General features: G+C 38.4%; 1 protein-coding gene across 1 annotated transcript in view; it reads left to right on the top strand.

Moving 5' to 3' along the window:
* Window positions 1–21,749, top strand: part of SWAP70 (switching B cell complex subunit SWAP70) — an 84,954-nt gene that overhangs the window by 17,917 nt on the left and 45,288 nt on the right. Inside the window, exon 2 of the mRNA XM_049890347.1 lies at window positions 5,156–5,296. Within this exon, the coding sequence (XP_049746304.1) occupies window positions 5,156–5,296 (141 nt within the window). The remainder of the gene's footprint in view (window positions 1–5,155; window positions 5,297–21,749) is intronic.

Raw genomic sequence — 21,749 nt, forward strand, 5'->3', positions numbered from 1 at the left:
AAATGCTTAAAAAGCTACTGAACAGGAACAGACTATACTGGCAAGGCCTTGTGCCATTAATTAGTCATCTCTCAGCAGCCAAGGTCCTGCAGACACAATAGCAGACAGGAATGAAAGAACTGGAGAGTTGGGTTTCTGGCATGGGTATGGATCTTTGATTGTGGCGACAATAGTTTATTCTTCAAATCGGGAGTGGGAACAAAGTTGCTTAGCAATCATGTGAACGCTAACAGAATAGCCTTTGGGACAGTAGGCATTTGAAGTGGGATAAATTCACATTTTCTAAGAAACTTGCAAACACCCTGATTAGAGTGATCTGGGGGCGGTCCTTTTATAAATCAAGAATAATAGTCCTCTTTCCTCCTGTCCTCAATCTGCTCTTCAGCTTCCTCACCTGGAGAGGTGGCTGATGCCTCTTGGAATAGTTCCCCCACAGGCGGGTGCTGGGAAATGGAAGCTCCAAAGAGAATGGTCCCAGATTTCTAGGTGAGGTTCTTTGCCACTGGATCTAGCTTGGCTCTGCTAACTAGAGCCAGCCATCTTGCTGGGTCCTGGGGAACTGACTGAGAGAGTGGGGCTGCAGTAGCACTGGGCCACCCCTGACCTTAGAAACAACGTGCATGTCCACAGAGTCATCTTTGCACAGGCAGGGCTGTTTGCCTTTCCAGAAAGAGAGGGAAGGCAGCACAGTGTGGAAAGGACTCCAGAGTGAAAGGCTTAGATTCTGGTCCCTGCCTAACTTTACCCATAAAGCTCTGTGATTGGGGCACATCTAATCCTTCTCTGATTTAGCCTCTTCATCTGTAAAATAGCAATAATATCTACTCTCCCCAGGGAGAGACTCAGACAAATTAATGGATGATGTGAGTGTCCTCTAAAAAGCATAAATTGCTATATAAGCATGTGGAGCTATATAAGCATATATTTACTAGTTTATAGTCTGTCAATCAAAATTTTGATTTCTGTATTCATTTTATTTTCTATTTAAAAAAAAACTTGTAGATACTCTTAGCCTTTTGAAAAAAATTGCTGATAATAAAAATTTTAAAGATGTAGAACACAGCTTCTTTTCCTTCTTTTAATGACAAAAGTTTTTCATGTATTATTTGTTGTTGTTAGATGCTGTCTAGTCAGTTCCGACCCATAGCGGCCCTGTGTACAACAGAAATGAAACACTGCCTGGTCCTGTGCCATCCTCACAGTGGTTGTTACGCTTGAGTTCATTGTTGCAGCCACCGTGTCAATCCATCTTGTTGAAGGTCTTCCTCTTTTTCACTGACCCTCTACTTTACCAAGCATGATGTCCTTCTCCAGGGACTGTCCCCTCCTGATAACATGTCCAAAGTATGTGAGACGTAATCTTGCCATCCTTGCCTCTAAGGAGCATTCTGGCTGTATTATTTATTTAGTTATTTGTTCTTTTGTTTGAAGACTTTCCTTTTCTAGGCCTTGATGTTGTTAGGTGGCCTTGAGTTGATTTTTGACTCACAGTGACCCAATGTGACAGAGTAGAACTGCTCCACAGGGTTTTCTAAGCTGTAAACTTCAGTTTAGGAGCAGATAGCCAGATTTTTCTCCGGTGGAGCTGCTGAGTAGGTTTGAATTGCTAACCTTTCCGTTAGCAGCCCAAACGCTTAACCGCTGAGCCACCAATGATCCTTTTTTAGGCCTTACTAATGATGAAAATAGCTACAGCAAAGCTGAATTTCTCATTAAATTATAGTTCTCTTTGCTGAATTCATGAAATGAATTCATGTTAAAGGGTTGGGTTTCATGTTAACTCTTAGTAAGGGTTTTTTTTTTTTTTATTATTTTAGAAACAAGTCTACCTTTTTATTTTACAGTTGAGGTTACTGAAGTCAGGTGAGTAAGTAGCAGAACCAGGACTGGAACTCGGATCTCCTCATACAGAGTCTTTGTCGCTATAATGTGCTGCCTCCCTCACAGTTTGCTTAACTAAGAAAATTATCACTGAATTCAGCTATCCTTGTATTTAACAAAAGTGTCATCTGATTGTCCGAGGCTGAAGGCTAGAGTGGAAATCCAAATCTTCTACAGTGGGATCACTACCAAGCACTTATATATACAAAGAGCATTGTTGATGACTTTAGAGAACCGAAAACACAATGCTTCTTATACCTAGAGAGTTTTGGAGCAGGGATTACAAAACCTGAGTTCTGGTCTCAGTTTTGCTCAGTGACCTTAGTCTAGAAAGACAAAGTTAATCTCTTTGAGTCAGTACGCTCCATCTATAAAATGAGAGGGATGACAATGTGGTTGGTGGCGAAGGCTCCTGCCAGGGTTTTAGTTAGAGGAGCCTTAGGAAACCCAAAGGTGGAGGTTGGGAGAGATTGGTCTTTTTTTTTTTGTGCTCTGAGGACTTTACAGTAATCAACTAACTTTTCTCATGTTATTCCTCTGTCTGAAGAGTCTTCCTTTTGCCTCTATTCCTATCCAAAAATCTATCCTTGTTTTAAGGCCTAGGTCACATTTTGCTTCCTCTCTGAAGTCACTAGGACCCTGAGTGGTGCAAACAGTTTGCGCTTGACTACTAACCTAAAGGTTGGTGGTTCGAGCCCATCCAGAGGTGCTGCAGAAGAAAAGCCTGAAGATCTTCTGTAAAGATCACACCCAAAAAACCCTATGAAGGAGTTCTACTCTGTAGCACATGGGGTCGCCAAGAGCTGGCATAGACTTGACGGCAACAGGTTTGGGGATTTTGGTTTACGAAGTCACTGTAATACACACCAAGAAAACCAAACCTGTTGCGATGGAGTGAATTCCAACTCATAGTGACCCTATAGGACAGAGTAGAACTGCCCCATAAGGTTTCCAAGGTTGAAAATCTTTATGGAAGCAGACTGCCACATCTTTGTCCCAAGGAGCGGCTGGTGGGTTTGAATTGCCGACTTTTTGGTTAGCAGCCCAGTGCTTAACCACTGTACCACCAGGGCTCCTCATGAAGTCATTATGGCACATACTATTTCTCCTTTTCTGAACACACTTTGCCCTTACATTTCACTCATCCATGAAGCGTGGCACGTTGCTTTAGAACATGTCTTCCTTTTATACCTCATCTCTAGGGAGTAGGTTAATGTAGAAGAAAAAGGACTGACTTTGAAGATAAATAGACCTACCTGTGTGATCTGAGGCTGGGCACTATTTTTTTTTTTTAACATTTGATTTTTTAAATAGGTAGTGCATTTTTGAATAGGTAATTAAAAAAAAAATGAAAAGGAAGTACAGTAAAGAGTCTTCTACTTTTGTCTCTTATCAAACTAGTCTTCCCCCACTGTTAATAGTTTCTTATATATCCTTCCAGAGTTTATTTTTTCCTCTTTTTTTAACATAAAAGATAGCGTACTATACATGCTTAAAGGCATCTTATTTTTTTCACTTATCTTGGAAATCTTTTGGTATTAGCACGTAGCGATCTTCCTCATTGTTCTTAACATTTTATGGATGTACCATAATTTAGCCAGTGGTTGGGAGTTTTTACTTGGGTAAAGTCCCAAATGGTTTTTAAATTTAAATGACCTTTTTGAGCTATGTGTGAGAAATATGGCTTTTGTTTTTTCTAAAATTTATATGTCCATTGTACTTTACAGTTTATAAGCTCTTTCACATACATTCTTGAATTTAATACTCACAAAACCTCTTTGGAGTAGGTAGGTTTTGCTACGTAAATAGAGAAAGGAAATATCTCTTTAGGATTTTGCTGAAGTGTGGTGCAACATTCTTCAATAACAGCTCCGCCGTGCTCTTTTCATGAGCCCTACTGGTAAATAGAGGGTTTGCTTGAGAAACACAGCCTGCTTTGTAGGGGCTGATAAAGGTCTTCATTACTGTGTTTATAACCATTTGTGAATTTACTTCCTTTACTTACTTCCTTAAAACCAGCAGAGCGTGTAGAAAAGGATCTCCACATAAATGAAGCTTTGAGAAATAAAAGTAGAGAGAAGATGTGTAAATGCTCTTTGTATAGATTACAATTTTTAAATCTTAAAATAATCCTAACTGAAAATATGTTTATGTAGAAAAAAAAAAACAAAAAACAAATGACCTGTTTAATGGAATTCAAAGTGTTCTTTGGGATGCATGTGACTCCTTAAATGGTTCAGTGGTTAGGGCTCAGAAGAACAGGGACTATTTTAACCTGGGATTTGATATCTAAGATTCTCTGTTAAACGAAGTACAGCCTTTTTTAGCTCTGTTAAATTACAGCACAGCCTAGCATTTGACCCGTTCGGAATGTACGAATGAAATGGAAGGGATTTAAGGATTTATTTGTTAAGTTTCACTTAATGTCAGACAAGGTTACTAGCACCGAGATAGCCCAAATTGTTCAACTACCTGAATATTAAAGTGTGTACTTAGGCTATTGCAAGAGCAGCAGCAGCCTTTTGCATACATGCTATGGAATGCATACATTTTCTACAAAATATTTTTAACCATTTGGTGACTCCTGAGATGTTTTTGCTATTGATTTTTCTTCTATTTTAAATCGGGCTCTTTCTTTTTTTTTTTTTTATACTTTGACTCTTCATACCTTTGCTGAAAACTTAGCATAAGAGTCATAGAATTTTAGAGTTGACTGGACTCTTAGAGATGACCTAATTAATATTTGGCAAATGTATATACCAATTTGGTCTTTTCTATTGAACAGATGAGAAAACTGAAGCCCAGAAAGGTTGTGATTTTGCCTAGGTCAACCACCGTTTCCGGAACGCTGGGCTCCAGCTGCCTAGTACCAGGCTCTTTCTCTGACAGCTCTAATTAGCTGACCCTGCTCCACTGGGGAGTTTAATTTTGAACACATTCTCTTGCTCTTTTCCCTTTTCTTTTTTTCCTAATGTGGGCCAATTAATAAAAGACAACAAGGAGCATTATGTTCACAGGTCTTGTATGGAGCTTGGCTCATAGTATGCTTGTGTTAGAGACTTGTTTGAAGTGAACTAGAACTGGGGAGGGAATGAGAGCGAATTGGGGGTAACAAGTAGGGAGCTGTCAGCTGAGCAACACCCACCCTGTGTTTGCTAGTTTATTCTCCATCTTTTTATAATTAGGGCAAGGAGTAGTGGGTTGGGTTCAGACAGTGATGCTGTCGTGTGTTGGTTAGTGGGTACCTTTAAACGACTCTCTTCCTTCCCCATAGGTCCTTTCCCATAACCTGTGCACGGTGCTGAAGGTTCCACATGACCCTGTTGCCCTTGAAGAGCACTTCAGGGATGATGATGAGGGGCCTGTCTCCAATCAGGGCTACATGCCGTATTTAAACAAGTTCATTTTGGAAAAGGTATGATTCTGACCTTTTCTCGCTTCCAGTGTTGCCTGATTTGTCCAGCATTTCTCCATGGGCGGCAGAGCCCCTTGTTGGTGAGTTGACGAGGCAGTTCAGGTGTGAGGCATCAAAAGACCGATCAGAACGGAAAGAGTGAGAGACACTGATTGTGCTTCTTATTCCTTCTTCTCCTCCACTCTCCTCGAAAAGTTGGTTTGATGTTTTTCCAAGTTGGTTCATTCTTTGAAATTAAGAACTGTGTTTTGTATTAATCTGTATATATCCTCTTTCACAGTGTTTTTTTTTTTTTTTTTAAATTCTAGTTTCGTATGTGCAGGTGACCGTGGTCTAAGGATGGGTGTGATGGAGTAAAATGTGAATATTAATTATTGTTGTTTTTGAGTATTAATTATTTTAAAGATATTATATAGCATACTTTTTTCATCCTAGACTTTTCAGGGTACCTCTTGGCTGCTTTTCTCTGGGGTATGTTCTGAGTAAGGATGTTACAAAAACCTGTCACTTGTTTGGAAGCCAAATATAACCTATTGGTATTCCCTGCCATGTTGAGATTCCTCCTTGATTTGGATAATTAAAAATCAGCACAAGAAAGTACTGACATTAAATGCACGGAAAGAAGAAAATAATCTAAACTGATGAGTAAGCACAGTTAACAGTTTGGTGAAAATCTTTATAGACCTTTTTTAACATACATGTAAATACACACACATACCCTCACACACCCACCCCTACTATCTCTACGCAATACGTTGAGTTTTGTTTCTATACAAATAGGATCCAAGTATACATGCAGTTGTGCAATTTACTGTGTTTTTTTTTTTTTACTGAATAATGTATTCATTTAATCCTTTCATATCATGTGTGTTTAGATAGGAAAGTAATCATGCATTCACATCAGAAGTTTGGGAGGGCTTTTGCCTATTTATAGCAGCAAGCTTGAAATTTTTAGATCTATTTCAAAAACGCCTCTCAAAAAGTGATAATACTGATACTATTAAAAATAAAATACATTTAAAAACTGTATTTTAATCACCTGAATACCACAATGATTTGCATATTTTCTCTGGCTTCTGATTTTTATTACTGTTTGTATGTATAAATTTTTTATATCGTAGAGCTTTTTTTTTTAATTGCAACATACAGTAATTAACATTTTTAATAATCGCTTGAGGTAGTAGTTTGGAAAAAGCCAAAATGTGATTTCAAAATTCATAGGCAGGTACATTATATTTTTTAGAAAATTTGCAGCAAAGATTGTCAAACTTAGTGTGGTGTTGTTTAAGTGGATAAGCCTGAATCACCTGGAGAATTCACTTCTCTGTCACTAGCCTTCTTGTGACAATGGCTCTGAGTTGTCACTTCTCAAAGTGTGTGTCAAGACCACCAGCATCAGCTTTTAAAAGTGTAGACTCTCAGGCCCTAGCCCATACCTGCCGAATCAGAACCTGCATTTAGAGGATCCTCAGGTGATTCATGTACACGGCAAAGTTTGAGAAGCACTGGTCTAGATTATTTGTTTAAACACCATTGGCTAGATGACCAATTTACCTAAAAGCCAGTTCTCACTTAAAAAAAAAAAAAAAAAAAAGCTTATATTTGTATTACATACTTGAAAATTCAAAGAGTACTAAAGGGCTTACACAAAAGTAGTAGCTTCTGCCTTCATTCCTACCCCTTTCCATTTTCCCAAAGCAACCACTTTGAACTCTTGGTTATTTCTTCTAGTGTTTATCATCATATTGTAGATAATGTGGCTATACTACCATGTCTTGATTCTCCAATTTCATGGATTACTTATTGACTTTTTATTTTGGCAGATGCGTACTTACATCTACCCAATAAACTTATTTCACAATTTTTATTAATGTTCAAGGTTTATATTTGTATAAGTATATAAAAACCAAATCAAACCCACTGCCGTCGAATCGATTCCAACTCATAGCGACCCTATAGAACAGAGTAGTACCATCCCATAGAGTTTCCAAGGAGTGCCTGGCGGATATGAACTGCTGACCTTTTGCTTAGCAGCTGTAGCACTTAACCACTACGCCACCAGGGTTTCCGGGTATAAGTATATATGTGTTTTAAATGGAGTTAATTGTTGCCTTGTTTTTACTTCATTTGCATAGTATTTTTCGAGCCTGTATCTGTTACTCCATTATCAGTCTCACAATCCAATTTTCTCATCTTTGTGTGTGTGTGTGTATACATATATAGCATTGCCTTAATCATGCTTTAATTAGGAAAAAAGAGAGAAACCACACCCTTCTTTCATGATAATAAAATGTAAGATTTAATCAAACTAATAAAGGACCACATATTGTATGATTTTATTTATAGGAAATGTCCAAAATAGGCAAATTCATGGAGATACAAAGTAGATTAGTCGTTGCCAGGGGCTAGGGGAGATGGGAATGGTGAGTGATTGCTAAGGGATATGGGTTTCTTTTCTTAAGGTGATGAAAATATTCTGAATTAGATAGAGATGATCATTGCACAATCTTGTAAATATACTAAAAACCACTGAATTGTACACATTAAACTGGTGAATTTTATGCTACGTGAATTGTATCTCAATAAAAAGGATTTAATAAAACTAAAGAAACAGATCTCAAAAAAATTTAAAACAATTTTCATATAATTTTATTTATTTTGTTAAGAATATACACAGCAAAACATACACCAATTCAACAGTTTCTGTATGTACCATTTAGTGACATTGATTACATTCTTCGAGTTGTGTGACCATTCTTACCCTCCTTTCTGAGTTGTTTCTCCTCCATTAACATAAATTCACTGCCCCCCTAAGGTTCCTATCTGATCTTTTGAGTTGCTGTTGTCACATTGATCTTATATAGATAGTTCTTAAAAGGGCATAATGGTCAAGGCCGGCATTTTTTCCCAGCTAAGCTAAACTATTGTTTGATTTTAAGAAGACTTCTGGGAATATTTTTGGTTTAAGGTTTAAAGATTATCCCAGGGCAGTTGTTTCAGGGGTTCATTCAGTCTTCATGGCTCTGGAAGTCTGCAGTCCGTGAGAATTTGAAATTCTGTTCTGCATTTTCCCACTTTTGATCAGGATTCTTCTCTGGTTCTTGGATCAAAATGTTCAGGAATGGTAGCTGGGCATCATTCAGTTTTTCTGGTCTCATGGTAAAGGAGGCAGTTGTTCATGGAGGCAATCAGCCACACAGTCCATATCTTCCTCCTACTCCTGACTCTTCTTGTGCCTTGGATGGCCACTTGCAAGCTTTTAAGACCCCAGGCACTACGCATCAAACTAGGAGGTAGAACAGAGGCACTAACCAGGTTATTAGGCCAATAAACTGGGATGTCCCGTGAAACCACGACCCTAAACCTCCAAACCAAGAAACCAAATCCCATGAGGTGTTTGGTTGTACATAAACAGCCTCAGCAGCTACTCTTTTGTTTGTCATTGTTGTAAATATAACTGTCACACAACTTTTGCCAGTTTAGCTTTTTAGAGGGGTACAACTTATTGACAGCCATTGCAATAATCGGCTGGGTAATATACGCTTAATCAACGTAATATTTCCATCACTGTTAACCTCCTCTTTCCCCGTACCTGCCACCCCTGGTAGTCACTAATAAACTTTGTTCTCTATACAGTTGCCTTTTCTTGTCTTTTTATATAAGTGAGGTCATACAATATTTGTTCTTTTGTGATTAGCTTATTTCACTCAGCGTAATGTCTCCACCTTCATCCATATTATAGCATGTATCGTTTTTCCTACTGGCAGAGTAGTATTCCATTGTATGTATGTGCCATATTTTATTTATCCATTCATCTGTCGATGGGCATTTAGGTTGTTTCCACCTTTCGGCTATAGTGAATAGTGCTGCAAAGATCTCAAAACCTCACAGTATGATATTATTACTATTTTCTGGAACACTTTGCTGCCATTCTGGTCAGGTAGCTCATTTGTGTTCTATATCAAAAGTTGCATTGCATTGGGCAAATCAGCTGCAAAAGACCTCTTTAAAGTGTTGAAAAGCAGAGATGTCACCTTGAGGACTAAGGTGCACTTGACCCAAGCCATGGTGTTTTCAGTCGCCTCATGTGCATGCAAAAGCTGGACAAAGAATAAGGAAGACGGAAGAATTGGCACCTTTGAATTGTGGTGTTGGCAAAGAATATTGAATAGACCATGAACTGCCAAAAGAACAAACAAATCTGTCTTGGAAGAAGTACGGCCAGAATGCTCCTTAGAAGCAAGGATGGCGAGACTGCATCTCACATACTTTGGACATGTTATCAGGAGGGATCAGTCCCTGGAGGAGGACATCATGCTTGGTAAAGTAGAGGGCCAGCAAAAAAGAGGAAGACCCTCAACGAGATGGATTGACACAGTGGCTGCAACAGTGGGCTCGAGCATGGCAACAATTGTGAGGATGGCACAGGATTGGGCAATATTTCATTCAGTTGTGCATAGGGTCACTATGAGTTGGAATTGACTTGACAGCACTTAACAATAGTTGTATTATAAGTTGAATATATCTTATATTCGGCAAACATTTGACAACCTACTGTGTGCATGTGACTGTGTTTAATCTTTTTTTTTTTAAGTTTTTATTGTGCTTTAAGTGAAAGTTTGCAAATTTGTATACACCTTGCTATATACTGCTAGTTGCTCTCCCCCTAATGAGACAGCGCATTTCTTCTCTCTACCCGCTATTTCCATGTCCATTCAACCAGCTTCTGTGCCCCTCTGCCTTCTTATCTTCCTTCCAGACAGGAGCTGTCCACATAGTCTCGTGTGTCTACTTGAGCCAGGAAGCTTACTCCTCACCAGTATCATTTTATATCTTATTGTCCAGTCCAATCCCCATCTGAAGAGTTGGCTTTGGGAATGGTTCCTGTCTCAGGCTAACAGAAGGTCTGGGGACCATGACCTCTGGGGTCCTGGTCTCAGTCAGACCATTAAGTCTGGTCTTTTTATGAGAATTTGAGGTCTGCATCTCACTGCTCTTCTGTTCCTCAGGGGTTCTCTGTTATGTTCCCTGTCAGGTCAGTCATCGGTTATACCTGGGCACCATCTAGTTCTTTTGGTCTCAGGCTGATGTATGTGTTTAATCTTAAGGTTATTAAAGATACATATTATATACTCAAGGTTTGTTGGAAGTTAGCTACTTTGGTAAATAATGGAAGTTGACTTTTTCTCTCTCTCCTCCATTTTTAACAGAAAAAATCTTTCTTTGGCCCCAAGTGGTAAAGTAAGAGCTGTGGGAAGAGAGTCTGACTCTGGGCAAGTCATACAGGGCATGCTTTAGGTTTGGGGTGAGGTAGAGGAAGAACAGTGTCTTTAATTCAGATTTTGCCTCCTACTTTCTCCTTTTTGGCATTCTTCACATCAGGGACATGGCTGCTGCTGCCCAGAATCACCTGGGATAATGTCCCTATCTCTTTAAAGGTCTTTTTTCCTTTAGAAGCTGATGAATAAATTAAAGTTAAAGTTTTAGCTTAGAAAACATGCTCATAAAATAAATGTGGGCACACTGCCATGATGACATTTCCTAAATGACCACATTTGGATGTTGTCTGACAATGGGTTTTTAAAATTACCTCTGGGAGTGAGATACAGTCAGGGTGATGGAGTTTAGATGCTGCAGTATTAGAATTCATGGGCCATCTTGTAGATTTACTAGGGCAGCAGGGTTGGATGCTTGAACTTAGTACTGCCCTAGAAAATTCAAGGAATATATACAAAGAAACTGTGGCAATTATATTTTTATTTAAATGTTATAAACAGAATTATGTCTATTATTAAAATATTATAGAGCATACTGAGAAATTCTCAGAAATCTGGAAATTGCTTCCTTTGTCAGTGCTAGAATTTGGGTGGACTGGGCCAGTGGATAGAGAAATATGGTTTTATATCTTGAAGTGCTGTATCCTAAGGCTGCATTTTCTTCTCCTTGGTGTAAGGCTCTTTTGCCATATTGAATTTCAAGTTTTAAAGTGTCGTTTTATTATTTAGATATTTTAGAGTTTCGTAACTGGTGGAGAAAATATAACAGTATTTAAGAAATCCAAAATTAGTCACCAAATTTGGAGAAAAACTTATTCACAGAAGGAGTGAGGATGTTATGAAACAGCCCTTGTTTATTATTGCTTAGCCACCTGGAGTGGAATTTTGCCAACCCTGCAATCCAAGTAAAGCGGCCAGGGTTTCCATGGTGTGGGTTTAAATTGAGCAAAGATTAGTGCCTTGTTTTGAAACTTGGTTAAAAAAAAATGCCAATAGTTACTGAAGATGTTAACACAAAACCTAAGGTTGTCAGTTATTCAAAGAAAATATGAAGTAATGACTGAACATTTGCAAGGTGTACTTGTGTACATACACCCTATCTCATTTGATCCTCGTGTTAATCGTGTGAGTTAGGCAGACCTGGAATTATTATCCCCATTTTACTCAGGAGGAACCAAAACCTAAGGTCACTCGCTGTTGTTGCTGTTATGTGCCGTCAAGTTGATTCCTACTCACAGTGACTTTATAGGACAGAGTAGAACTGTCCCTAGGGTTTGCTAGGCTGTAATCTTTATGTGAGCAGATTGCCAGATCTTTTTTCCCATGGAGCTACTGGGTAGGTTTGAGCTGGTGAAAATAGATTTTGAACCTAAGCTGTTTAAATTCTAGACCAATGTTCTATTAACTGTACTATCGAGGTATTAATCACTCCCTTTTAGAATTATTATGTTTATCTTTCAATGATTTGAATGCATGGGGGAAATATTGGTCAAAGGCAGGGGTAGGGTGACTTAAAAGCCATAATGATCATCTCAAACTATCCCTTGGGTTCTTAAGTGCTTTAGGAAGTTCTCCTCTTTATTAGTGTCTGATGTTCCTTAGTGTTCTTTCTGGTCAGTTTTTACCAAGGCTGTTTTAGAGATTTTCTGCCTTTACCTGGGAGAATTATTCTGGGGTTTGGATCAAGAGAGAAATTATATTGAAACTTGCTTTTCAAAAAGTGGTTTTTCCGTTTGGTTTCTATATTTGCTTCTTTATAGGTAATAATTCCTATTGTTCTTTATATTCATAGAATTTATTTTTAGCTTTCATGGGACTTCAAATGATTAACATGTCTGTTGTTTTTGTAACAAATATTTTGCCTCTCCTGAGTTTTGGCTTCTGTTTTATTAAATTTCTTCTTTAGTAAAAAAAAATGAAATTTTGTAAGAATCCAGGAGGAAGACTTTGTGGACTTTTTCTCTTTTTTGGCAGAGAGACCCTATATTTGGATTATCTGACAGTAAATAGTTGAAGAAAGTGGTAATGTTGTTAACTTTTGAAGATTTAGTCCCAATAAACTGCCTCAAAAACTAGTTCTGCCTCAGCATGTTTATGAAGCAGTCTTAATTCTCCCATAAAATTTAATGGCCGATTAGACTTTTGATCCGAACCATTGTCAGTTCTGTTCTCTAATTCTACGTGTTATAGCTTGGTCCAAGCTATGTGATTAAAGCCAACAACCTGTTGGCAATATGCCGGGTCCTACTTGGGGAATCTGCTGCTTTCCAACATAATCCTTTTTGTTTGTTTATTTTTGTTTTTGGAAACATGCACACTCAAAAAAGAAAAAAAACACAGAGAAACATTGCAGCTCAATATGTTGTCCCTTCTCTAGAGGCTAGCAGCCTCTGCGTGCTATTTTTTCAGTCTGACATTTATGCTTTTTTCCCTGGCGTGCTTTCTTCCCAGATGTTTGCTGTTTATGTGACAGTTCTTGCATAAAATGTGGTTTCCACTTTCTTCTTCTGTAGTTGAATAAATATACCTTTAGCACTCAAAATGTCTTCAAATGTGTCTCTAATGACCATCATTTAATAGAAGTGATTCCTCTCTTAAATACCGAAATCCATGCTTTTGCATGGTTCTTTCTTTTTTCCAAAAGAAACTTTATCCTTTAAAGGGCGAAAGACAGATGAAACGTTGTGAACTGTTGACTTAGACACGTGGGAAGATGTTCTTTGTGTTGCTCTGAATGCCAGAAGTAGGACCCACCTAGGTGGGAAGCTCAGAATAAGAGGGAGCTTTCTAAACTTTTTTTTTTTTTTTTTAAAAAGCTTTCCCTTGGTACCTCACTTAGGCATCTCATGTAATCTTTTTTTTATTATGCTTTAAATGAAAGTTTACAAATCAAGTCAGTCCCTCATACAAAAACTTATACACACATTGCTATGTTCTCGTAGCTGCTCTCCCCATAATAAGACAGCACTCTCCTTCTTTCCACCCTGTATTCCCCGTGTCCATTCAACCAGCTTCCGTACCCCTCTGGCCTTCCATCTCACTTCCAGACAGGAGCTGCCCACATAGTCTCATGCGTGTACTTGAGCCAAGAAGCTCACTCCTCACCAGTATCGTTTTCTGTCTTATAGTCCAGTCCAGTCCAGTCCAGTCCAGTCCAGTCCAGTCTCTGTCAGTAGAGCTGGCTTCAGGAATGGTTCTAGTCCTAGGCTAACAGAGGGTTAGGGGGTCCACGGACCATGAACCCTGGGGTCCCTCTAGTCTCATTCAGACCACCAAGTCTGGTCTCTTTATGGAAATTTGAGATCTGCATCCCACTGTTCTGCTCCATCAGGGATTCACTGTTGTGTTCCCTTTCAGGGCAGTCATTGGTGGTAGCGAGGCACCATCTAGTTCTTCCAGTCTCAGCCTGATGTAATCTCTGGTTTGTGCAACATTTTCTGTCTTTTGGGGTCATCTTTGCCTATGCCTTTGGTGTTCTTCATTCTCCTGTGCTCCAGGTGAGTTGAGACCAATTGATGCGTCTTAGATGGCCGCTTGCTAGCGTCAAAGACCCCAGATGCCACTCACCAAAGTGGGATGCAGAATGTTTTCTTAATACATTTTCTTATGCCAGTTGACCTAGATGTCCCTGAAACCATGGTCCCCAGACCCCTGTCCCTGCTACTCTGGCCTTCGAAGTGTTCAGTTGTATTCAGGAAGCTTCTTGGCATTTGGTCTAGTCCAGTTGTGCTGACCTTTCCTGTATTGTGTGTTGTCTTTCCCTTCACCTAAAATATATTTTGTCTACTATCTAGTTAGTATGCACGGTTCTTTCTTACTGCCCTTTAGCTTATGTTTCAAAGTTACATCATTTTAATTTGGCACAATGGCCAAGTTGGACTCTACATTGTCAACATGTTTTCGTCATATAAACTTCTGAGTAAATAAAGAGGCTTCATGCCAAGAATTGTGGATAACTTTATGCTGCTGAACACTTTGGCCATCCATATAAATGTAAGAGGGATGTAGTATAAAGAAATGTATATTTTTAATAACAGCTTTGATAAGATATAATTCACATACCATGCAATTCACCTGTTTAAATTGTACAATTCAGTAGTTTTTAGTATATTCACAGAATTGTGCAACCATCACCACAATCAATTGTAGAACATTTTTACCACCCCCTGCAAAAAACAAAACAAAATAAAACCAAAAACCATACCCATTAGCAGTCACTCCCCCTCCCCCTAGTCCTGGGCAACCAGTAATCTACTTTCTGTCTCTAGGGATTTGCCTTTTCTGGATATTTCATATAAATGGAATCACACAATATGTGGCCTTTCGTGACTGACTTTTTTCACTTCGCATGTGTTCAAGGTTCGTCGTAGCATGTAACAGTATTTTATTCTTTCTTATTACTGAATAATAGTCCATTGTATGGCTATACTACATTTTGTTTATCCATTTATCTGTTGATTGACACTGGGATGTTGTCCACTTTTTGGCTGTTATGAATAATGCTGTGTGGACCTGTGTTTTCAGTTCTCTTGGGTATCTAGGAGCGGAATTGCTGGATCATATGGTAACTCTGTTTATTTTATTTTATTTTTTTTTGAGGAAATGCCAAATAGTTTTCCAAAGCAGCCGCACTATTTACATTTTTACCTGTAGCGTATGAGGGTTCCAATCTTTCCATATCCCTGCTAACACTTGTTATTATCTGTCTTTTTCATTGTAGCCATCCTAGTGGGTGCACAGTAGTATCTTACTGTGTTCCGATTTGCATTTCCCTGATGGCTAGTGAAAACTACTATTTTTCAAGTTTTTTTTATTATTATAAAAGTAATAAAGCTCATTGTTGGAAATTAAGAAAATGAAAGAACTTGAACTAAAAAGTGTGTATATCACCCATAACCTTGCCATCTAGAGGCAGCCACTGTTAATATTTTAGTTTGTTTCCTTTGGGTATTTTAAAAAATATATATATCTTTATGTATTATTTTTTAAGTTTGGATCCTATGGATCACATTTAACATTAGTATTATTTCTCATGTCATTAAATTTTTTTCAAAAGCATAAATATAAAGATAAAAATGGTAATATATATTTAGAGTCTACTGTGTACCAGACACTATGCCAAGTGCTTTAAGCAAGTGATCTAATTAAGTCTTTATATGAACTCGATGAGTTAAGTACCATTCTTACCACCATTTTATGGATGAAGAGACTGAGCCTTGGGTAAATGGCTTGCCTAAGGCCTCTCAGCTACTAAGTGGTGTTCAGTGACCATATAATCATAGTTTTGTACCATGACTTTTATAACCATTCCCTTTTTGGTGGACTTATATCTTATTTTTATTTTTTTCTACTCTTATAAATAATAGTGACTATCCAGGTAAATTATCTGACTCTAATTCTCTTCTTAGGATAGATTCTTTGAAGTAGAATTATTGGACAAAGAACATGCATTTCTTAAAAAAACCTAGATACTTCTAAAATTTCCTGAAAAATGAATTCTACAACCAATTTCTAAAGCATCAAATTGCTGATTTTGCTGTCCGCTGAGAACTGTCTCTGCCACGATAAGTCTTCAGCTGGTTTGAATGAAATTTCTAGTTTAGAGAACATGTGAGTTTAGTTTTGCAAATATTTTTAGTGCTTTGATTGAGTCAGAATTGAGGTCTATAAATAGCATTACTACCTTAGTCTTCATATTCGTGGATTTGAGTGAAAAGCAAATACAGGTTAAAATGGGAACAACTTTAAACACTTCTTTCTAGGAGATTCTCTTTCATTTGGACACCTTGAAACCACTGGCAGCTGTTGTTAGCTTTCTTAAAGATGTGAGATTATTGATTTAATATGTGTGACACAAATTGGGATTTTATAGCACAGTTTGTAATCTTAAATGATACGGAGTATGAGATCATAGATTTCTAGCCCTTTAAGAGTTAGAAGACATCTTAGGCAGTCTCAATTTAAAGATTGCTTTTAATATAGCAAACATTAAATACTGAACACATTTCAATGATTTGCCATTGTTTTCAGGAAAAGTCCAAAATCCTTATTATGGCATACAGGGCCATATTCATCTTGACTCCTGTTGACCTCCCTCCAGCCTCCTCTTCTTCTACCCCCACCCCCGCCTTGTTCTCTTTAGCACAACCGCATTGGCAGTCTCTCTGTTCCTCAAATTACCAGGTCCCTTCCTCCCTCAGAGCCTTCAGACATGCTGCTTCCTCTGCTGTAAGGCCTCTTTCACCCCAAAATGCAGCCAATTCTTGTTCATCCTTTAGATCTCAGCTTGATTGTCACTTCCTCAGGGAGATTTCTCAGGCACCACCCCTCCTGCCAGTGGGGTTAAAAAAAAAATTAGTTCTCCTATAATGTGTTCTCGCAGTGTCTTGTGTTTTTCCATCATAGCACTTACAACAGTTTTAATCTAGTGGTTGTGTTATTCTGTATTTGTTTATGTCTGCTCTCTCCTCTAGGCCATAAGTTCTGTGATAATGAGGACCCCGCCACCATTGTCCAGCTCTTAACACTTTAAGCAACTATTAACTCTTACAACAATTTGAGTGAATGAATGAACAAAAGAACACTACATACTAGGCAATGGATGCAAAGATGGGTAAAATATGGCCTTTGATTTCAAAGAGTTGATGGTTTTGTGTGAGCCATGAAGTACTGGACTGGGACTTAGTAAAGAAGCTTGAGGTTAAAAATGTACATGTGGGCATAGAAGAGCCCACTCCTTTTCTTTTCTCCATTTTCTTGGCTCTTGTGCTTTTGTTCTGGTTTAAATGGTTTTATGAAACTGTGAATTGTTTTTATTGAGATAAAATTCACATAACATACAATTTACCATTTTAAAGTGTACAATTAAGTGGTTTTAGTGTGTTCACTATGTTGTATAAGTGTCATCAGTATCTAATTTCATTACCCCCAAAAGAACCCCCATACCTATTAGCAGTTGATCTCAATTTCCCCTTCCCCCCATCCTCTGGCAACCAGTAATCTACTTTGTGTCTTTGTGGATTTACCTATTCTGCACATTTCAAGTAAGTGGAATTATAGAATATGTTGCCTTTTGTGTCTGGGTTCTTTCACTTAGCAGAATGTATTCAGGGTTCATCTATGTTACAGCATGTGACAGTACTTCATTCCTTTTTATGGCTACATAATATTCTATTGTATGACTATACCACATTTTGTTTATCCATTCATCAGTTGGTGGACTTAAGGGTTACTTCCACTTTTTGGCTATTATGAATAATACTGCTATGAACATTCATGTACAAGTTTTTATGTGAACATATATTTTCAATTCTCTTGGGTGTATGTCTAGAAATAGAATTCCTGGGTCAAATGGTAATTGTGTGTTTAACATTTTGAGGAACTGCCAGACTGTTTTCCACGGCTGCAGCCCCATTTTACAATCCCACCAGCAGTCTATGAAGGTTTCGGTTTCTCCACATCCTGGCCAACACTACCGGAGTTAAACATGAACTGTACTCAGTCTCCATCCCCACAATCTGCGTTAGGTTCCATAGCACCTGTACTCCCCATTATTGTTGTGTTTGTATATAACATTGACTTCTTTCTCTTTGTACCAGATTTCTAGAGACTAGAAATTCCTTGAAGTAGAGACCATGTCTTATTTGATGTGGGACCTCCAATACCAAGTGTACTGACTAGCCTATAGTGTGTCGTTAGGTGTCATTAGGTCGGTTCTGACTCACAGCAACCGTGTGTACAACAGAACGAAACACTGCCTGGTCCTGCACCATCCTCACAATTGTTGCTATGCTTGAGCCTGTTGTTGCAGCCACTGTGTCAGTCCATCTCATTGAGGGTCTTCCTCTTTTTTGTTGACCCTCTGCTTTACCAAGCATGATGTCCTTCTCTAGGGACTGATCCCTCCTGATAACATGTCCAAAGTATGTGAGATGTAATCTTGCCATCCTTGCTTCTAAGGAGCATTCTGGTTGTACTTCTTCCAAGACAGATTTGTTCATGGGGGAAACCTATAGTATATATATAATAAATATTTGCATATCTTCAGTTATACCATAAAAGACAGTATCTAGAATAAGGGTCTTAAGCCGTAGTTCAGCTCAAAGGCAGATTTTTTTTTTATTGTGTTTTAGGTCAAAGTTTACAGAGCAAATCAGTTTCTCATTAAACAGTTAAAGCATAAATTGTTTTTGTGACATTGGTTGCCAACCCTGCAATGTATCAATGCTCTCCCCTTCTCCACCCTGGGTTCCCTGTTTCCATTTGCCCAGTTTTCCTATCCCGTCGTGCCTTCTCATCTTCGCTTCTGGGCTGGTGTGCTCATTAGTCTTGTATGGAGGCCGTACTCTCAGGATTTTTCCAGTCTCTCTCAGACCAGCAAGCCTGGTCTTTGTGTGTATGTGTGAATTTGAATTTTTTTCTACATTTTTCTCCTGCTCTGTGTGGGATCTTCTGTTGTGACCCCTACCAGAGAATTGGTGGTTGTAAGCAGGCACCATCTAGTTGTTCTGGGCTTAGTCTGGTAGAGGTTGTGATAGTTGTGGTCCATTAATGCTTTGGATTAATCCTTCCACTGTGTCTTTGGTTTTCTTCATTTTCCTTTGCTCCGGCTGGGATGGGATGGGATATTTTATAAGGCCACTCGGAGGCTTCTAAGACCTCAGCCGCTATTCACCACAGTCAGATGTAGAAAATTTTCTTTATAGACTATGTTATGCCACTTGAGCTAGATATCCCCCAGAGACCATGGTCCCCAGCCCTCAGCCTAGTAGTTCGGTCCTCAGGGTGTTTGGATGTGTCCGTGAAGCTTCTTTGACTTTGCCCTGGTCAAGTTGTGCTGACTTCCCCAGTATTGTGTACTGTCTTACCCTTCACCAAAGTTACCACGTATCTGTTGTCTATTTAGTGTTTATCCATCCCCACCCTTCTCCTCCTGTCATGAATTGTGTCCCCTGCAAAATGTCCATCAACTTGGGTAGGTCATGATTCCCAGTATTGTTTGATTGTCTACCATTTTGTCATCTGATGTGATTTCCCTGTGTGGTATAAATCTTATCACTCTGATATAATTAGATGGATTAGTGGCAGTTATATTGATGAGATCTACAAGATTAGATAGTGTCTTAAGCCAATCTCTTCTGAGATGTAAAAGAGAGAAGTGAGCAGAGGCATGGAGACCTCATACCACCAAAAAAGTACAGAGTGCATACTTTGGACCTGAGGTTCCTACGTAGAGAAGTTCCTCGACCAGGGTAAGACAGATGACAAGGACCTTCCTCTAGAGCTGACAAAGAGAGAAAACTTTTTCCTGGAGCTGATGCCCTGAATTTGGACTTGTAGCTGACTAGACTGAGAGAGAATAAATTTCTCTTTGTTAAAGCCATCCACTTGTGGTATTTCTGTTGTAGCAGCACTATATGACCAAGATACTTCCCTCATAACCACCAAAGGTTGTTTCTTTTTGTGCGTAAACCTTTTCATGAGTTTCTATAGTAGTGGCCTCATATAATATTTGTCGTGTTGTGCTTGACTTATTTCACTCAGCATAATGCCCTCCAGATTCATCCATGGTGTGAGATGCTTCTCAGATTCATCTTTGTCCTGTATTATTGCATTGTGTGTATGTACCATAGTTTGTTTATCCATTCATCTGTTGTTGGGCATCTAAGGTTGTTCCCATCTTTTTGCTATTGTGAACAATGCTACAGTGAACATGGGTGTGCATATGTCTAGTCATGTGATGGCTCTTATTTCTCTAGGATATATTCCTGGGAGTGGGATTGCTGGATCACATGGTATTTCTATTTCTGGCTTTCTAAGGAAGTGCTGTATCATTTTCCAAAGTTGTTGTACTATTTTGCATTCCCACCAGCAGTGCATAAGAGTTCCAATCTCCCCACAGCCTCTCCAACATTTGTTATTTTCTATTTTTTTGATTTGTGCCAATAACATTGGGGTGAGATGGTATCTTACTGTAGTTGTGATTTGCATTTCTTTAACGGCTGGTGATTGGGAGCATTTCATCACGTGTTTGTTAACTGCCTAAATGTCTTCTTTGGTAAAGTGTCTATTCATATCCTTTGCCTATTTTTTAATTGGATTATTTGTCTTTTTATTGTAGGGCTGTTGGATTTTTCTATAGATTTTAGAGATTAGACCTTTGTCGGGTATGTCGTAACCAAAAATTTTTTCCGAGTCTGAAGTTTCTCTTTTTACTCTTTTGGTGAAGTCTTTTGATGAGCATAAGTGTTTAATTTCCAGAAGATCCAATTTATCTAGCTTATCTTCTGGTGTTTGTATATTGTTATGGTTTGTATGCTGTTTATGCTGTATATTAAGGCCTCTAGTGTTTTCTTCCATGATCTTTATAGTTTTTTTGTTTTATATTTAGGTCTCCAATCCATTTTGAATTAATTTTTGTGTATGGTGTGAGGCATAGGTTTTGTTTCATTTTTTTGCAGATGGACACCCAGTTTTACAAGAACTATTTGTTAAAAAGACTGTCTTTTCCCTACTTAATGGACTTTGGGTCTTTGTCAAACATCAGGTGGCTGTAGGTAGATGGGTTTACATCTGGGTCCTCGATTCTGCTCCATTGGTCAGTGTGTCTTCTGTTGTACGAGTACCAGGTGTTTTGACTACTGTAGCTGTATACTGGGTTCTGAGGTCAAAGACAGGTATTGATATCAATAGATAGTGCTATACTTTATACAAGCAGCAAAGATTCTCTCTTCTTCCTCTCTTTCTATACAAATGATAGCATTCTATATACACTCTGATCAGACCTTGATTTTTTCTTTTCCTTTATTTTTGGAATATGGTAAGTACAAAAATATGTAAAATGTATGTAAATTGTAAAGCATAAGAATGAAGTGAACATCTGTTAATCCACCACTCATCTCGGGAACTAGAATATTGTTAATATTGTTCCATCTACCTCTGTGCTCTTCCCTTGTCTCATCTCCCTGCCTCCCCCCAAGAGGATGCCACTATCCTGAATTTTATGTGTATTTCTCCTTACATTAAAAAATTTTTTTATCATATATGTACATCTTAATGTATGATTAATTTTAAATGGAATTGCACCATATTTATTTTTTTGGAACTTGCTTTTTTCACTGGATGTTGTAAAATTCATCAGTGTTCTACTTTGCTTAATGTTTTTATATCTTGTGATT

Source organism: Elephas maximus, chromosome 7 (genome assembly GCF_024166365.1).
Source record: "Elephas maximus indicus isolate mEleMax1 chromosome 7, mEleMax1 primary haplotype, whole genome shotgun sequence".
In the NCBI taxonomy this organism is placed as follows: Eukaryota; Metazoa; Chordata; class Mammalia; order Proboscidea; family Elephantidae; genus Elephas; species Elephas maximus.